The sequence below is a fragment of the Chrysemys picta genome, chromosome 5, assembly GCF_011386835.1.
Source record: "Chrysemys picta bellii isolate R12L10 chromosome 5, ASM1138683v2, whole genome shotgun sequence".
In the NCBI taxonomy this organism is placed as follows: Eukaryota; Metazoa; Chordata; order Testudines; family Emydidae; genus Chrysemys; species Chrysemys picta.
In genome coordinates this window covers 87,022,254-87,036,033 of record NC_088795.1, presented here as the reverse complement: position 1 = coordinate 87,036,033, position 13,780 = coordinate 87,022,254, and the positions used below count along the sequence as shown (strand labels likewise).

At 40.0% G+C, this 13,780-nt stretch overlaps 1 protein-coding gene across 9 annotated transcripts in view; it reads left to right on the top strand.

Annotated features, from left to right (window-relative positions):
* Positions 1–13,780, top strand: part of MICU3 (mitochondrial calcium uptake family member 3) — a 120,628-nt gene that overhangs the window by 38,384 nt on the left and 68,464 nt on the right. For all 9 annotated transcript variants that reach the window (XM_042841925.2, XM_065598023.1, XM_042841924.2 and 6 more), the window contains exon 4: positions 8,747–8,825. In XM_042841925.2, the coding sequence (XP_042697859.2) occupies positions 8,747–8,825 (79 nt within the window). The remainder of the gene's footprint in view (positions 1–8,746; positions 8,826–13,780) is intronic.

The window sequence follows — 13,780 nt, the reverse complement described above, 5'->3', positions numbered from 1 at the left end:
AGACTGGTTGCAAGGAGCTTGTCCCTACCTCCATCCCCATGAGTCTCCCAAGGCTTTCTTCAGCAGCAAATATTGCCTTCAGCAGTTGTCTCCCTCCATTCCTGTTAATATCTATTGTTGAAAGAAGAATTACTCCATGATCTCTGTTCGTGTAGGAAAACTATTTCAAAGTACTGCAGGAGTCGCAGAATAACATTTCAGCAAAAATACAACCATATTTGCAGAAACCACAATGGAAAATTATTGTCTTTTTGTATTTATTCACTGTATATTTCAGTACATTCATCCAAGTATTTACATTTCCAATTTCAAGGCTTATGAAAAAAATAAACCGTTCATTTTTATTTATTTTTATAATATAAAAACTGTTGATCATGTTTTACCCAATCTTAGCAATCATTAGTATTTACCCACCACTGTAGTGTTACAACAGTGTGCCTTACATTGGTAGTGAACAACTAGCAGCTATCAGTGGAGTTTCTGTGGGAGTTTTCCCTGCGAGGCGAGTGGTGATTTTGTGTTCTGAACGTGTAGTTTTGATTTGTGAGTGAGCTGTTCCAAGTGTGTGACTTGATCCAGTGGTTGCTGATAGCCCTTAACAAGGGGGTAGTGCTGACCTAGGACTTGTCTACACTTGAAATGCTACAGCATCACAGCTGCAGCACTACTGCTTTGCCAGTCTAGTACTTCAGTGTAGACACTTCTTATAGTACTGGGAGGGGTTCTTCCATTGGTGTAGCTAATCCACCTCTCCGAGAGGCAGTAGCCAGGTCAATGGAAGAATTCTTCTGTCAACCTAATGCTGTCTACACTCCTGAGCAATGTAGTAGGGTCGACTTAACTTTTGAGTGTAGACCTGGCCCTATTTTGACTAGTTTAAAAGCTAGTCATTGGTTAATATTGGAGCAGCTAACAGCTGAGTTTCTGTGGGAGTTTGTAGGTGGGAGGGTTTTTGTCTTTTTTTTTTTCTAGGAGTAGGGACTAGAAAGAGAAGATGATGGCTACTGATGCAACATTAGAATTGATCTGAAGAGGAGATGACATGAAGATGGTTGGATGTGCAAACTGAGTCATACATAATACTAGAGTGGGTATCTGATGGAAGCTACTTATGCATGAAATGTCGCCAGTTAGAATTCCTGGCAGAAAAGATCCAAGGATTCGAGATTAGACGATGATGGAATTCAGACAGGGATTTGAAGTTATAATGGAGACGAGGTGGTACAGACAACTCAAGATTTGCGGACAACTGCTGAACAAAAGGACCTGGAGGGCGAACTGCCAGAAGCGGAGGGTGATCCATTGAAGAGCATGACCACAAGGACAATGCAGAAGAAGAGACTATCTAGTGGAGGTGAAATAGAGTTGAATAACAAGTTTACTGAACTGGAGAATGAGGAAGAGAAACAGACAGAAGTTGTGGTGGTGCAGAAGAAGAGAAGGGAAGCGAGTCTGTGCATAAGGGAGGAAGAGACAATGGAGATAGTCATGGACTAGAACCCAAGATAAAATGAGGATTATTTACAGGTGACTGTGAGAGAGAACATAAGACAGATTTATACCAAAAGCAGAAAGAGACTGTGTCACTGGGGACTCCACTCCATACTGAAAAGAAACGACAGGCCTGTCACCAGACCATATCCAGAGAACAGAAGAGTGTTTTATCTGCCAGGAGCAAGGATATGAGATGTGGATTTGAGATTGGAAAGGATCCTGATGGGAGTGGGGAAAAATCCATCGAGTGTGCTGCATTTTGGGATAAATGATACTGTTAGATTCCCACTGGAATGGATCCAGGACAGTTATGTTAGGCTTGGTAAGATGCTCAAAGAAGTGGAAGCTCAGATGACTTTCAGAGGGATACTTCTGGACCCTACAGAAGGAGAGTGAATGTGTAGCAAAATAATTAAGATCAACAAGTGGCTCAAGGATTAGTGCTGTGAGGAAGGTTTGGGGTTAATCAATCATTGCAAGGCATTCACAGAGGAAGACTATTCTCGCCTGATGGACCCCCCACTAGAGTGCTTGGGGTATTAACCTTTTGGGATCAAGGCTGACACAGTTGTTAAGAAGGACTTTAAACTAGAAAATGTGGGGAGGAGGCTGTGAGAGATTGGTGTAATCTCCGTGCCTGACTTCAATACACAGGAAGAGGAAAATCAGCTAAATGAAGATGTAAGAGGTAAAGGAACACCAGAAGATAAGAGTATGGACAGCAAAGAGAAATAAAGTACAAATATCAACTGGAATAGTAGTCAGGTGGGTGATACAATTAGTGAAAGGACTATTTCTAGTTTGGCTAGAAAACTATGTGAGTTCTAAGGGAAACAACTGCATGAATGCAAGGAGTCTCGGCAATAAAATGGAGGAACTGGAACAAATAGTGCAGGAAGTCAAATCGGATATAAGGCATGGTGGAAACCTGGTGGAACAGCATTCAAAACTAAAGGATATGTGCTGTTTAGGAGTGATATACATAAATGCTGGTGGGGTAGTATAAGGATATGATAAACTGTAAAGAAATAAGAAATAGTAATCTGTTTGGGGAAGGATTGCAAAAGAGGTTCTATTAGGATAGTGCTGGGCAGTTGCTATAGATTTCCAGGATATGGATAGAGATCTCTTTAATGTTGTTAGAGAAATACTATCAGTAATTGTATCATAATTGGAAACTTAAACTTTCTGGCTATCGATTGAAGAATAAATGCTACTAATACTGGTAGGGCCTAGTTATTCCTGGTCATGATGCATTTTCTTCATGAAGTAGTCACCGAACCAGCAACAGGTGATACAATTTTAAACTTGTTTTGGGTAGGTAGTGAGGCCATCATAGACCTAGCTATAGGAAGTAACCTTGAATAGAGTGATCACAAATTGATTCAGTTTAAAGTAAATGGAAGGATAATCAAAACCAAGTTGTCAACTATTTTTTTATTTCAGAAGAGCAGACTGGGAAATTAAGGGAATTACCGTATATACTCGTTCATAAGCCGAATTTTTTTTAGTAAAAAAGGGACGCACTAGAGAAGGGGGTTGGTGTATGAATGGGTATAGAGAGGGAGAGGTGGGACACAGCCCCTCCCCCCAACAGACGGAGCAAGGAGAGGCAGCACAGTCAGCAGAGCCAGAAGGGAAGAGGTGGGGCAGCTTCTGCCACGCTGCTCTCTCCCCAGCCTCCGACGCAGCTGCAGCTCCCCAGAGAGTTATACTTACCAATGGAATACCAATTTTCGAAGAATTAGAATACAATAAAATGAATAAAGTATAAAGTAGTATACAGGTACTCACAAATCCAATAGTAGTACTGCACTGCAGAGTGGTTGCTTTCTTGAAGCACTTAGGTATATACAGGTAAAATTTTCTATACAGTATGTTATCTTATGAAATTACATATCACTATGGGCAGTGCCTGGCGTACATCCAGATCACTAAAAATACACTTAACACTAAAACTATACTGAACATAATTTAATCTTTCTTTGATGATTCAGAAGGAACTTCAGATCTTGCAGTGCCTCAGGGTCATCATTATCAAGATCAGTTTATTATTGTAGATGTGGGAGATTGGGCTGAATCTGTAATGACCCTATGACACACCCTGGAAGCTACTTTTTTGAATAAATTCCTGATATTGGCTTGCTTACTTGTCTTCTGCCTTTTTTGCATAAAAGTAGAGTGCAGAATTTGCAATTGCATAACCTCCTAGGCAGTATACTAGTCCCAGTTACTAGATTGAAGATTTGTATTGGGAGATATCAGAAATGCTGATTAATAGAGCTTTCTGGTTGATAAAGTGCCGGATAACACAGCTTTTACTGTATTTGCAATTTTTATCCCAAGCAAGGGGAAAAAACTTGTAGGGAAAGGCTCCAGACCCAATTGGATGAATAACCATCTGTGGCGCCTCCTGCTGGTGACTTCCGGTAATTAGATCATTCCAGCTCTGAAGTGCCCTCTGCAAGCTGGTGATCCACCTGTCCTCTGGCCCCCGTGTCCCACCCTGGGCCCCGGTGCCCTTGTGCCTGGGGTGCTGCCCCCTACCAGTAACCCTTCAGTCTTAGGGTCTCCCCTCCTTGGAGAACCCCCACCCACTATTCCCACCTCGCCTCAGTATAAGGCTACTGCCAGTCATCGTCTAGCCCCACGCCCTGGGGCAGACTGCAGAATCAGCCTACTCATCACTGGCAAGGTTGGGTTTGGACCTGCTGCCTTGGCCTACCTCTGGGCTGCCCTCTGCAACCCCCAGTACCTTTTAGCCCAATGCTAGGCTGCAGCCTGGGGCTTTCCAGGCTGGAGCTCCCCAGCTCCTCTGCCTTTCCCCAGCCCTGCTCCACTCAGGTACCCTGTCTCTAGCTTCCTGCAGCCAGGACCTTCTCTCTCTGAATGCAGAGAGAGACTTCCTCTGGGCCTCTGGCTCACAGCCTTTTATAGGGACCAGCTGGGCCTGATTGGGGCATAGCCCAGCTGTGGCTACTTCCCCAATCGGCCTAGCTTTTCCCTGCCACAGCCCTCTCCCTGGCTGTTTTAAGCCCTTCAGGGCAGGAGCGGGGTAACCACCCCGCTACACCACCTCAGAAAGGTTACTAAGTGTAAATAGAGAGCCTATAGGGAATGGTAAAAAGGATTGATCAGCGAAGAAATCTACATGCTAGAAGTTAGAAAATGTAGGAATAAAATAAGAATTGCTAAAAGTCAAGCTGAATTAGCACTTACCAAGGAAATTATATAAAACTAAAAACCTCTTATTTATTATATATAAAGAGAATAAGGAAGGATGAGGTTGGGCCATTATACAGTGTGGATGCGGAGGAGACTAATCTAGGTATGGCCAAAAAACTAAATGAATACTTTGGCTTGGTTTTCAGTAAGGATGATAAGATGGAATATGGGCATGAAGGACAGTGTGGCTGATGGAAATCAGTTTACAGAAATGGAAATTACCACTTCTGAGTGGAAGAAAAACTTAATGTACTCAAAATGGGGGGACCGGATAATTTCTGTTCTAGAATACTGTAAGAACTGACACATAAAATTGCTAGTCTGGTAGCAACGATTTTTAAAATTTCAGTCTTTTTGGGGTAGTACCTTCTGACTGAAGAATAGCTAACATCATGCCTATATTTTTTTTAAAGGGGAGGGGGGTAAGGGATCTGGTTTATAACAGACCTGTTAGTCTGACCTCAGCCATAGTCAAGGCTTTAGAACAAATTGTGAAGGAAAAAATAATTAAATGAATAGAGGCAAATGGAAAATGGAGTGCAATGCACCTTTGGTAAACCCATGTTGCCACACTAACATAATTTCCTTCTTTGAGGAAAAAAACTGATTTTTTTAGATAAGGGAAATACAGTAAATCTAATATACAGACTTCAGTAAAGCATTTAACATGGTACCACATGGGAAATTAATAGTTAGAGAAGATGGGCATTAGTACAAGAATTATAAGGTGGGTACGGAACTAGCTAAAGGGGAGAAGGCAGTGTTTTGTTCTGAAAGGTGAACAGTCAGTTTGGAGGGAGGTTGCTAGTGGAGTTCCTCAAGGAACTTGGGACTGATTGTATTTAGTGTTTTTATTAATGACCATGGCACAAAAAGTTTGCTAATGATACAAAGTTGGGAGGCATCATTAATACACAGGAGGACTGGAATATTATGCAGGAAGAATTGGAATACCTTGAGAATTGGAGAGAGAGAAATAATGTGAAATTTAATAGTACAAAATGCAAGGTGAAACACTCATGGGGTCCCAGAGCCTGGGCTCCAGCCCAAGCACAGATGTTTATACTACCATTTTATAGCACTGCAGCCTGAGCCCTGAGAGTCCGAATCAGCTGACTTGGGCCAGCCATGGATGTTGTATTGCACGGTAAACATATCCTGAGAGACTAATAACAAGAATTTCTGCTGTATGTTGCGGGTGTCTCTGTCAGATATGGCAAAGGAGGAGAAAGATCTTTGTGTATTAGTCAATCTCAGGATGAATGCAAGTCAGCAACATGATGGAAAAGGGCAAGTATATCAGGCGAGGTGTTTGCCGTAGAGATAGGGCAAGACCCCATTTGGAATACTGCGTGTAATTCTGGTCACCCATGTTTGAGAATGAGGAATTCAGATTGGAGCAGGTACAAAGAAGGGCTACTAGGGTGATGATGGGAATGAAGAGCTTATTTTAGAAGAGAAGACTAAAATTGCTCAGATGGCAAAATGAAGACTGAGGGGGATTATGATTGCTTTCTATATAAATGCATAAGGAGAATAGACACCAGGGAGGGAGAAAAACTATTTAAGCTAAAGGACAAATGGGTATAAACTATCTCTGAACAAATTCAGGCTGGAAATTAGAAGGTTTCTAGCCATCAGATGAGTGAGATTCTGGAACAGCCTCCCCAATAGGAGTTGTGGGAGCAAACAACTTACTTAGTTTTAAGAGAGAGCTGGATAAATATATGAGTCAGATTGTGTGATGAGGTTGCTTGTGATTGTAGGATCTGGGCTTGGCATCCTTTGGAGGTTCCTTCTGGTTTTTCTTCTATTCCTAAAATCTCATGCTTCAGGGCCAGTCTCTTGCAGGGATCAGGAAGGGATCTCCCCCAATACAATTTTTTTGCTTGTTTCCTGTGAAGCATCAAGATGGCCACAGCTGGAGATGAGAGAGTGGATGGGGTGGTGCTTTGATTTGGCATTCGGCATTTTCTCTCTCAGGTGCTTAGCTTACTGGTTCTTGCTCACATGCTCAGGATGTAACTTATTGCCATATGTGGTGTTGGGAAGGAATTTTTTCCCAGGTCAAATTGGCAGTGGCCTAGGGGTTTTTTCACCATGCTCTGCAGTCTGAGGTGAGAGTCACTTGCTGGGTATGTCACACTTAATCATTTCCCTACCATTGCAGGGGGCTTAGGAATTGGTGCACCTCAGTCCCTGCTATTCTCTGCCTGTTTCACATAATAGTTTAGTCTCCTAGGTTGTAATACTTTGGTCTACTTTTGGGTGTAGTGTTTAGTGTGTTGGTGGCCTGTGATATACAGATGTCAGACAAGATGATCTTGTGGTCCCTTCTGGCCTTAAACTCTACATCATTTTTCAATCCCACTATGTATCACATCCCTCAAATATATGCTGAAAATTGTAACTAACTGTATAAATCTCAGCGAGATGGGGTGGATGGTAATATCTTTTATTGGCCCAAAGAAAGCTTGTCGATTTCACCAACAGAAGTTGGCCCAATAAAAGACATTACCTCACCCACCTTGTCTCTCCAATATCCTGCGACTAACACCGGTACAACAACACTTTATAAATCTCAAAATATAATGATTTGCCTTTTGTTTGTTTGGCTTCCATTATGCTTCTGGTTAATCTGAAACGAGGTTCATGCTCTGATCCTCCGAGTGGACTGTGCAGACTTCTGCACCCATGTAGACCCAGTTGCATGACTGAGCACTTTATTAGGAAGAAATGGCACCAGATCTAAAAGTAGCAAGCTCTTTTGTTTTTGTACAATGTTCCCAGACAGGATCTTTAGTTTGGTTACCTTATCATGTGTATCTCTCCAACTGGATTGCCTTCAATAAATAATATAAATTCTACACTTTTTTTGTTTACTCTACTGCAGTTAGATTACAGTAAAATCTGTTCTCACTTAAAATTTATTTTTTGTTGTTAATTATTAATAATCAAAAATCTGCAATTTATTTTAATATAGTAATTAACCAGATTACCAGGAGTAGAGATAAGTAAATAATTTTTAGAAAACCGTTTGACAAATTGTAGCACTTTCTGTTTGTGCATTGTCCCGGAACAAATCATGATTTTAATAGATTTAATTATCTGAAATTATTTCTGCAAATAATTATTGTTCTGTAGATTATTTACCAGAAGCTTGTAGTGATGATTTGAAAATCAAAATGTTATGGATATGAAGGTTCCATAATATGTTTCTTCTCCCTGACTGCATGTGTAAAACTCATGTGACCCATTCCTGCAAGGTGTGGGAATGCCTCTTGAGAGTACTGAGCATTCTCAACTCCTGTGAAACTCAGCAGAAGTTGAGGGTGCTCAGCTGACAAAATTCTGCTCTTATTGATACTGGTGTTAAATTGTTATATGTCTATTGACTTTATTGGAATTATTGCAGTTTGATTTGCACTTTTCATTGGTGTAATTGAGAGCAGAATCTATCCTGGTATCCCTGCAAGGTGCTGAATGACTTGTAAGCCTGAAGAAGCCCATTATCAGGTTTCTAGTGTAAAATTTGTTTTGGTGTAAGTGAAGTTAGACATAAAAGCAATGCAACCAAATTTGGGGCCTAAACCATTGAAGTCTTTCCAGTGGAGTCTTTCCATTGACTTCAATGGCTATGGATCAGTCCCCCAATAAAAATACGTTAGTGAATGAGTTGTAGCAACAAATGGAAAAGTTCAGTCATGCATAAGGTGTACTGAGTTACATATAAGACCCCAGTCCTACAAACTGTTAACTATGAATACAGATTTGCTCATGAGCCTGGTATCGGACTACTCACATGAGCTAACCTTACACTGTGTTTAAGTGTTTGCTGGATCAGGGCCCATGTGCTTTTCTAAGCTAAAATTTTTCCACTTACAACTGCCATACGCTGGGAATTAAGTTAAATAGGAAGTTTGTGTAAAATTACTTGTCTCTGGTCTTGGTTTCTTAGATTTCACTATTTAATCTGATAACGACTTTACCAACTACTTTGTGTTTTTTAATATTTTTTTTCTTTCAGGAATTGAATCAGATACTTATAGAGACACCACCAGTTTGGAAAGGATCATCAAAACTTTTCCGTAATCTTAGAGAGAAAGGTGAGGAAGATTTATTTTACTGAATGACTTTACTACATCTATTTTAGATTCTGTATAGTAGAAATATTGTTGCTAAAATATGTACTTTTAAGCTGAACCCTTAATTTTTTTTCCAAAAAGAGGGAAAACAGTTGTCTTTTACATTTTAGAGACTAGCAAAGTTTCCTTCAACATCTGCATTGTTTGATCATGATTGCAGCTGCCGTAGGATCGCTATATATAGTACTATCTGAATCTGGAACAGTTTTTTGAAGTGTGTTGTATTGGTATTTAAATGTTTCAAGTTTAATTTTGTCCTTCTAATGAGAATTACCTGCAAAAGAGACAGAGATAAAATACTTTAAATTAAAGGATACAGAATGACTTTCAGTTTTGGTAGATGCAAAGATAGTAATGTGTATTGATTTCCTTGAAAAACTTCACAATTATTCATGTTCACCACAACACTAATTGGTAACTTCTAAAATCCCATATATTACATCAACTCTTTAATCAAGAAAATTAGATTTATGCATTAGCAATTTCTAAAATTCTGCAGATCAAGGTTTTGATTTCTTGAAAATCTTCATAGCTTCTGACCATCAAACGTCACATTAATTATTGGGAAAAGATCAGGGCCGGCTCCAGGATTTTTGCCGCCTCAGGCGGCACAAAAAAAAAAAAGCTGCGATCGCGATCTGCGGCGGCAATTCGTCGGGAGGTCCTTCCTCCGAGTGGGAGTGAGGGACCGTCTGCGGAATTGCCGCTGAATAGCTGGACATGCCACCCCTCTCCGAAGTGGTCACCCCAAGCACCTGCTTGGCAAGCTGGTGCCTGGAGCCGGCCCTGGAAAAGATATAATCTGGCATATTTTAAAAAAAATACATATTCACTAAAAACCTGCTGGTTTCTGTACTATGGAAACTTGTAAAAGCCATCCAAATTAATCTATTTAGTCTTGCATTTATTTCCACAGTAGCCGAAGACTCATGGAGTTTTTTAATTAAATCTGGCCTTAAATTAGTTAAGTCAGACAACTATTACAAGATGGTACAAACAAAAATATTATCTATTACAGCAGGTTGAATAAAGTGATCTTGAAATACTAGTCTGCCTGAGCTGGTGATTCTTGTTAGAATGAGACCGTGGAAGAGTTAAGTCCTTTCTGAGTATTGGGGCTGGAGGCATTTTTCTGTGCTGTTGCCAGATACCAATATTGGGATGACTGCTGTTCAGTTTTTGTTAGGTTTCAAACTGAACTAAAGATTTATAATAAAGCTATAAAGAAACCCCCAAAACTAAGCTCATCTTTGGAACGGTACTAAAAATGTTGCAGTATACCTCAACTTCATGGTCATGAAAACCATTTGCTGCTCACTATTGTCAGCATTAAATCGAAGAGAGGCACTGAAGCCCTGAAATAAGGGTTTTTCTTTTTTTAAAGCTTCAGGATTTATTATACAGTAACTCCTCACTCAAGGTTGTAGTTATGTTCTTGAAAAATGTGACTTTAAGCAAAATGATGTTAAGCGAATCCAATTTCCCCAAAAGAATTAATGTAAATGGGGAAGTTAGGTTCCAGGGGAATTTTTTTTGCCAGACAAAAGACATATACAGTATATGTTTTAAACAATTTAATACTGTACTCACCAATGATGATTGTGAAGCTTGGTTGAGGTGGTGGAGTCAGAGGGTGAAAGAGAGTGGATCGTCCGGCTGCTCCTCTTGCTGTTCTTTCCAAAGTGCCATGGGGTGCTCAACCCCCAGCTTTGCCCCAGGCCTGCCCCCACTCCACCCCTTCCCTCAAGGCCCCACCCCACTGTGTCCTCACTCCTCCCCCCCAAACCTCCTGAATGACTTGAAACAGCTGATTGCTGCAGGTGGGAGGCGCAGGGAGAGAGAGGGGAGTTGCTGACCCACGGGGCTGCCGGCGGGCGGGAAGCGCTGAGGAGGGTGGAGGGGAGCTGATAGGGGGCTTGCTGGCCCACCCTGGTACCAAGCCCCCACAGCCAAACAACATTATAAGCAAACATTGCGCAACTTTAAATGAGTATGTTCTCTACTAGATCAGCAACATAACAACGAAACGACGTTAACCGGGATGACGTTAAATGAGAAGTTACCGTACCTAAGTCCATTCATATGAACTTTAGAATATTTCAAAACTAGAGAGTATGTAGCAAGTACACTTAGCATGTATAAAGTTGCAGTGGAACCTGTCCTGTGCATAGCTCTTGTGCACCTTATAAATATGTTATGCCTGCAAGAGAAATGACCATAGTATACTTTCTGCTCTGAAGAATTTGGCTCCATAAAAATGAGATTTAGATCATCTAAATGAAACACAAAAATTTCATTTTTAAAATGTTTATAAACATTGGTTCAGTTATGTGCTTAGAACAACGTGCTAGGACTCAGGAGATCTGGGTTCTATTTCCAGTTGAGACATTGGGCAAAGTAACCGTGCTTCAGTTTTTCCATCTGTAAAACATCCAATCTTGGAAAATGCTTTGAGCTCTACTGATGAAAAGCACTACATGAGGTATAACTATTATTTATTACATATTCCTTATTCCACTGAAAAATATACATACATAAGTAAAGATTCTGTAAGAACTAGTATTAAAATTAGGGCTCAAATTTTAAATATTTAACTATAGGAATTGCCTTTCTCACCCTTCACATAACATTTGTTAAAACCATATATTTATTTATATATTTTAACTGTGTTACTCCTCAGTCCTTAAGTATATCTCCTTCATGCAAGGCTGTTGCAGAATTCCAGCAACACTTTTTTATTTTTGTTTTTGGTGACCTATCCTTTATTAAAAGATACCTTACTATGCAACTACTTTGTTAGGCTGAGAAGTTCCTGTGCAGTTCACATGAAAGCAATATTAAATTATTTGCATGATACAAGGTGCAAAACTGGATAGCTACATCAAATGTACCTTCAATTTAGAAAAGTAGTGAAGTAAAATATAAAGGAATTATTTAATTAAAAGTTTGACTAAATTGCATGCTAAATGACACTTTAATTAATAATGGGGGGGAACACATACAGGCTCCCCTGCCTAATTCCCCTGCTGCAGGAGGGGGCGTAAGCCACATGCCACTCTTACTGCATGTCTGATAAGAAAAGGGCAAGGACATTGAAAACCTAAGAGGAAGCTAAACCCATCCTTGGGTGAGGAACTGGACTGAAGGGCTTTCCTGCTGAGAGGCGATACTGAGTGTGCTATCCAGTAGACCACCTAACCCTACAAGGGCTCTATTGCATTTGGCATGATAGGCAGTGGTCTCAGCACACTAGTGGAAGAGTCATTGTCAATTTTTGGGGGACATCACAGCAAAGGAGATTTTAAAGAAGATATTTGAAAGAGTATAGTGAAGTAGCTTTGTGGATACTTACAGGCAGATCCTCCCAAGCATGAGGCAACATGGGAGAAAGCACAAGGTGCTTGTTTCTTATCAGTATTTGATAATAAAATAATCTTCATATCAACTGAGAATTACATCGTATGTTCTATTGATAGTTGTTGATGTGACTCTACTTTTAAAAGACCCAGATATAATCTGAATAATGTAAACATTACCATATAATAGGCAATCACATATGCAATATAAATAACTCTTCTAAGAAAGCTTCCGTAACTTTTTTTTCTGTTTGCAACCCACAATGGTATTTCTTGGAGCAATTGATTCAACTCCAAATTCCACACAGACAAAACAACTATGTCTCTACGTTATTTGAATTCTTTATTGAACTATTTTAGAACCTATTATATCAATATTCTCCATTAAAAAGCGTATCCAATAAGTTTTGTGAATTGTGTAATACACATGTCTCTAAAATTTCTGCATCTGATTCACCAATGTTTTACTCCAGTTTTCTGTCAGTGAGAGTCAGTTGAAATTAATATGGTGTAAACTTGGAGCAAAGTGGTAGACTAATAATAGTGCTTTTAATTAGTAGGTTCAAAGTACTTTACAAAAGAGGTATCATTGTCTCCATTTTATAGATGAGGAATCTGAGAGGCGGAGAGATAACATGCCAAAGGCAGAGATAGGAATAGAATCGAGATCTCCAGAGTCCTAATCCAGTCTTAATCCCCTAGTTCACACTGCCTCTCCATTAGGCTTTATTGCTACAATATATGCGTTTTGATATCAAGTATGTAGATGGACAGGTCCTCAGCTGGTGTATTTTGGCAGAGCTTCATTGAAATCAATTTAGCTACACCAATTTACACCAGATAAGGATAGGGCCCAGGGCTTTTTATTTGAATTATTTTCACCTCAAGTGATCTCTGCACCTTCTATGTGGTCTTCAAGTTAACCCTTCTTTCTGAGCAATAGTCATTCCAGAATCTTTCTCCCATAACACTCAGGGCAGTCAACCAGAACTATCTGTCCATAGGTTGCAATATACTAGTATAAACAAAAGGAGGGAATGCTTTCAAGGCCTCCTAGATAGCTCCCTTCATGTCTGCTGACATACTACTTCACAGTTGCTCTTCCTTTGTTTTACAACAAAGAAGGTGGTATCAAACACTGAAAAACAATCTGTAAAATAATTTACATTTGACTGATTACTCAAGGGTGTTTTACATCCCTTTATCTATATCTCAGCCGCATTTGATCTCTAGGTAGCTGACCTTCCAAGTAGTTACAGACCTAATGAAAAATTGGAACTGGCCTTTGACACATAACAGTAATTCTCAGTTTCTTAGGTGCTGTACGAAATCTAGATGACACAAGACAGAATACATGGTTGTATTTATTATTAGAGTAACTGCTTTTAAATTTGAAGTGCTAGCAGAAGTAGTTACATTTTGTTTACAAATCCACAATTTGGGAGGGGGGGGAGTGAGATACTGACTTATAAGGAAAATGGATAGTATTAGAACTGCTTAGAAGCCTTCCCTACTTTAGCAGCACCACCACAACCACCAGCGGCATCAGGAGGTTTACTC